Source organism: Chinchilla lanigera, unplaced genomic scaffold (assembly GCF_000276665.1).
Source record: "Chinchilla lanigera isolate Chin_1 unplaced genomic scaffold, ChiLan1.0 scaffold00001, whole genome shotgun sequence".
NCBI classification, from domain to species: Eukaryota; Metazoa; Chordata; class Mammalia; order Rodentia; family Chinchillidae; genus Chinchilla; species Chinchilla lanigera.
Genome location: NW_004955402.1, coordinates 18,744,199 through 18,750,198, shown reverse-complemented (window position 1 = coordinate 18,750,198; position 6,000 = coordinate 18,744,199). Strand labels below are relative to the sequence as shown.

Genomic DNA, 6,000 nt, shown 5'->3' with positions numbered 1-6,000 from the left:
TTTTTTTTTTTGGTTTTTCTCCGGTACCGGGAACTGAACTCACAACCTTGTGCTTGCCAGGCAGGCGCTTTGCCGCTGAGCTAAATCCCCAGCCCCTAACCTATGCATTTTGGTTTCAGAGTCTGCTCTTTAATTTCGGAATCGTACTTCCTACAGTGGACTTTAAGATTAAAACATAAAGTACCTATGTCACACATCACTTTCCCTCTTGCCACACTATCCTTTATGGACTTTGACAGATACTCTATTGTTTCAAAATAAGGTACTCGTACAAGAGATTGGCCTGATTGAATAGTTTTGCATATTTTAAAAAGGAAAACAGAATATGATGTTTACTGACCAGAAGAGTCAATACGATCCTGGGTGTTAGAGGCTGTCATGGGTCCGCATATATGTGACACATCCTGAAAAAAAGCAAAGTTTTTCATGGTAAATGTTTCATGGTAAGTATTTTTATGCTGACCTCTCTTCACTTTTGTGTGGTGTGTCAGGGTCAAGGGATGCTCTGTTTCCATGGAAATCCCTGCTTCCCTGGAAGTGACAGATGCCTCACCCTGTCCTCAGGATGGGCCCCTTCTATTCTCCAGGGCTGCATCACTCCTTCGCCCCCCTCGGGCACGGGAGCAAACCTGGTCCCCAGGCCTTCTGGCTGTCGTCGTTTGCAGCAGCACAGGAGCAGCAAGAGTGGCGACACTGCCCAAGAGAGTGGTGGAGAAGAGTTAGCAGCCATTGCTCAAGTTAGGAAGTCAGTGAATGTATCATTGCTAGAGCCAAGGGTGTACGTATCACTGTGCCCTCCTAGAGGATCAAGCATACATATCCATGTCTATAAATACAGACCCACCAAGCCACAGAGGACTTCGGAGCTGGAATGCGAGGACCCAAGTTCTTTCCTGACATTTAGGAGAACAAATTCCAGTCTTCACTCCAGTCCAACAGTCCTGAGCTAGTTTGTGGCATATGTAGGATTCCAGTCCAGTTTTTGGATGCTAGGCTCCCATAGACGTGCATGTGAATTTATATATATGTATGTATATACATATTGAAGCATCTCTGGGTCTTTGCAGATGGTACAAGACTTACAGTGGTTTGACTTGTGATGTTTTGATTTACAATGGTGTCAAAGTGATGCTAGAGGCTAGTTGGAAATTTGAATTTTGATCTTTTTCCTGGCTAGTGATAACTGCTGCCCAATAATCTCCTTTGAAGCTGGGCAGGGACAGTGAGCTGAAGCTCCTGGTCACCCACTGTCCCACAGGGTGCTGTGTTGCCAAGTTATGATGTTAGATCGTTAGGTGTAGTAAATGTGCTTTCAACTTATGAGCTTTTATATTTGCTATGGGTTTACTAAGAATTATCTTAAATTGAGGAGCTGGAGTATATCGATGCACACACATGCATAAATAAAAATATAAATGTATGTTTCCATGGGCATGTGTGCATCCACAGGTACATGCATAGTACACTGGTTATACATAGATCATGCCTATATTGGCACACCCACATAGAAAGCTGTTTGTACGAACACACACAATCAGGTAGAGCATATCCATTTGTAAGTTAAACATACCAGAAATATATATTTTCAAGAGACTGGGCTACAAGATTCAGTTATAAGACCTAGAGATAGGACCTTTCCTCAGTTCTCATTACATTTATACTTAAAACCATCAAATATCACCCACTAAATTTAACTGTGCTATTTACATTCATTATTTTAAGACTATATCCTGGGTCTCAGGATGTAGCTTCATAGAGTACATGCTTTGTGTGTATGAAGTGCTGGGTTTGATTCCTGGCACTCCCCCAATAATTTGTCTATCACATATAATGGAAAATCAAAGCTATCACAAAGTTTGAACCCTCCAAATGTTTCTACTAACAAAAAATGTTTCCTATATTATCTTGATAATCGCCTCCACTTTGGTCTATAATTACAGAGAAGTTTTCTAAGATTCTAGAATATATTCCTTTTAGTTCTTGGAATCTACTCAAATTGCCTGTCATATTTTCCTAATTCCCTCACACAGCATGTATTTTACTGACTGGGTTAATTAAAGGTTCAGACAAGAATTTCAAAGGTACCAAATCAGTCCTCTTACGCGTTTCATTAAAAAGAGTTAATTTGACAATTTTACCTCCCATCTGGATCACAAACAATGGAAGGTCAACTTTTACATTTTCAGAAAGCTTTCTGGAAAAGGACTCAAACAGGGACTGTCGCCTCGGTGTAGCTGCTCCACCTACACTATTTCCATGCACACCGTGAGTACTGGGTCATGCACCTTTGTACCATAAGCTCTAGCAAAAGCACTAATTAACAAATGCAATCTTTTTAGCACATGGCAAATACAATTACCATATGTGTAAATTGGTTTCAAGCTAGAGTAAAAAGTCTTAATTTGAATTCCTTTGGATTCAAACTAAGGTTTGAGCTTAATTCTCTCACCTCCCACATCACACTGCCCCTCTTCCCTAGGACAGATCATGGGCTTCTCCATTGAAGACAAGTGACATAGTTCATAGGGCTTTTCCTTGCTTTTCTGTAATGCATTTTACAGTGCTCTTGCTTTTTTTGTCTGAGCCAGGAAGAATGATGACATTCTTAGTACTAGCCTGCTGAAATTAGAGCTGATATTGGATTTTTAACTCTAGGTCCCAGGGGACTTAAACATGGCCATGCTTGTGGCTCGCTTTAGGTTAGTACTCAGGTGTGAATACTTTTAGAGACCTCTGACGGACTCTTATTTGCAACTGGGCTTGAGACCACTGATAGAAAGGTTAGCTGCCACCTCTACGCAGTTGCTGTAGAATCATATTCTGGGAAAACATCTCTAACATAATTTGGAGAATCATTCATGGTTTTTGCACATTCTTGCAAACTCACAATTGTTTTAAGAAAGAAGGCCTGCCTGAAAGTCAGTTTTTTAGTACTTTAAAATGCTAATATTTTAACTTGTGCTCATATATTAACACAGGTTAAGTATACAGCTTGATGAGTTTAATCTTTTTAAATTTTAGAATTCTGGCTGGGCGTGGTGGCGCACACCTCTAATCCCAGCACTCGGGAGGCTGAGGCAGGAGGATTGTTGTGAGTTCGAGACCAGCGTGGGCTACAAAGTGAGGTCAGGCCAGCCTGAACTGCATAGCGAGACCCTGTCTCAAAAACACCAAAAAAAAAAAAAAAAAAAAAGAAAAGAGAAAAATCTATAAAAAAAATTTTCAGAATTCTGTATTTGATCCCCAGAAAATCTAAATATTGCAGGTACAACTTAAAATCCATGAAATATCTCTCTTCTGAGGACCTACATGTTTTTGCAAAAGATATGCAGAGAGGAGAATCTCTCTAAAAGTTTTCTTTGGGGGTCTTGCCATTCCTGTAACTATGCTTCAGTCCAGACAGAGCTGAGGGTACATTTGTTTTTCTGAACTCATAGTCATTCTACTACATCACTGTGAGCAGGTCCCCTGAGCCCCAAGTGCTCACCATTTTCTCCTTCTCTGTGGACTGAGGCCCACAGTGATGTGTCATGAACTCGTCTGCATGCTGGCCCCAACCTACCTTCCGTTTCTCTGCTTCCTGAGTCTGTTGCGCCTTTCTGTCCCCTTTGCTTGCCTGTTGTGTTAGTTTGGTTTGGTGTTGGGGTACGCACTCTTCCACAGGGCTACATCCTTCACTGCCTCCTGTTTGTTTCTGGGATTTCTTTTCCTAGATTGTCTTTTGGGTTTTCCCATGTATGTCATTCTTCTGAGAAAAGACAGCTCTCCCATCCAGCTCAAAATCCAGTTCTTCCATGAAGACTTTCCCAACCTCCCTATCTTGAACTCTGTCTTTTCGCTCTTAAAGCATTTTGATGATATTTCCATTGCAGGATTAGTTTTCTGTTTTTCTATATTACACTTAGTGACTTTCATGTTTCTCAACTCACATTCATCCTTGATCTTAGGTATCATTACTGATAGGCACTTTTCTAATAGGTCCTATTGTATATCTATTTCCAAAGGCACACAAAAATTGCTACAGACATGAAAATAGAGTCACATGAGCCTAATATAAGCATCCTAGTGAGCTAGAGAGCCCTATTTTGAAGGACAGCTGAAAAACGATGACTTAATCCAATACTTACGAAGCAGTAGTAAGAGGCCCAGGACAATCATGGCGATCCCCGCTGATCCAAGCCCACCATTTGAATCCCCAACTCCGGAACCAGTGACAAACCCATTCATGTCATCGGTGACTGAGCCGACATCCCCGTTATAGATGCCCGTGGTACTCCACTGCCAGCACATGTGATTGCTGTCACAGTCGCAGGCGTTTAACTGTACAATCTGAGGCAGTTCGCATTGTCTGTTGTAGCTGTCCTTTACGAGGATGGGGACTTGGTAAAGTTGCTCTGATAACATCTGCTCGGTCATAAGGACAGCAGCAGTACCTGAAAAGGAAGAGAGGAAATGGAATAATTTAAATTCCTTGTGGTGACACTTAATACCCAAGACTAATGTAGAGCCTGGGGTTTTCATGCTCTTGATCATAGAGCACCCTGCCCTTTTATTTTTATTTTCATTTAAAATTTATTGTTCAAGCCAGGTGTGGTGGTGCACATCTGTAATCCCAGCACTTGAGAGGCTGAGGCAGGAGGATCACTATGAGTTCAAAACCAGCTTGGGCTACATAGTGAGTTCGAGGCCAGTCTGAACTACTTAGTGAGACCCTGTCTCATGCACATACAGAAAAACCCAAAGATAAAATTTATTATTTAATACTGCTGCCTGCTAGAATGTTACTTCTACATACAGGTGGGGATTCTGTTTATTTCCAGAACAATAGTACTCAACATATAATATGCACTCAATAAATCTTCGCCTAGCAAGGAATAATATTGAGCAAAAAGAAAATACTGAAAGTCTTACTTTTAGGATTATAATTTATAAAATATCTTACTTAAGACTATTGTTTATCTCATTTAAAATTGTTGCCTTTTCATTTGAAATCAACCCAATAACTATTCCTCTAATTTTTGGTGCTATTACTGCCTATGGATTTTTACAAAAAATATTGCTTAAAATATTTGAAATTTATTAATCAATTCATGGAAGGAATAGAGATGACTAAATTTATGCTTAAATCTTGAATAGTAATGGATTAATCATAGCACACATTTTTATTATTATGATTTGCTACCTTTATGTAACTATATGACATGCCAGCTCTGTTTACTAAAATCTATGCTGTGCACAAAGCAATAATCAGATAAGACAGTATCACAGCATGTTAGGTGGAAATTCATTTCATCCTTCAACACCAGCATTGAAATAGGCTCTTGGAATATCCTTTTCTGTGTGGCTATATTTTTTACTGGCAAATCTATAATACCAGTTGAATAGTTTTACCAACTTCCATGTAGAATTTTTTTTTCTTACAGTTTTACTCAGAATAATTAGGATCTGAATGAAGAAAAAATAAGTAATTACTAAGAATGGTTTATTTAGCTTTATTAACAAAAGTAGATTTTAGTGGAAGTGCTTTAATGTGATCTGCTTCTTAAAATATGAAAGTGGTTTTGTTGAAAAAAAAAAAAACTGGTAAGTTTAGTGGTAAAAGTAAGTTGCCTAATTTCCTCTTTAGACCAAGTGTATAGTATTTATTGATGGCATTTTCCCTGGTATCATTTAGGGTTTTCTACTCTCTAAATTCTGTGAATGAAGTCTGGTGACCTCAGAGAGGTGGGAAGTATTTCCTCTTCCCTGGGACTCTGCAGTCTGAGCCCCACCTCGGTACCCAACAGAATCTTTCCTACCGATCCTATGAATGTGGGATAGGGGAACTATCTCAGGTCTCCTTATGCCATCTTATTTTCTATTATACATTTAATACTTTAGGAAAAATAGCTCAAGGTAGATAAAATGTTGTGTTGTTGGAAATATACTCTCTTTTTTTAAAAATCAGAGTCAGGCATTGATTTTTACATAACTGTTGTCAGCACACACACACAAACTACT

General features: G+C 39.4%; 1 protein-coding gene across 1 annotated transcript in view; it reads right to left on the bottom strand.

The window, feature by feature from the left end:
* The window catches only part of Dsg4 (desmoglein 4), a 29,274-nt gene that overhangs the window by 4,034 nt on the left and 19,240 nt on the right, over nucleotides 1–6,000 (bottom strand). The window contains exons 12-14 of the mRNA XM_005373160.1: nucleotides 4,128–4,433; nucleotides 554–693; nucleotides 341–404 (exon numbers count right to left, since the gene is read on the bottom strand). Coding sequence (XP_005373217.1) covers nucleotides 341–404; nucleotides 554–693; nucleotides 4,128–4,433 — 510 coding nt within the window. The remainder of the gene's footprint in view (nucleotides 1–340; nucleotides 405–553; nucleotides 694–4,127; nucleotides 4,434–6,000) is intronic.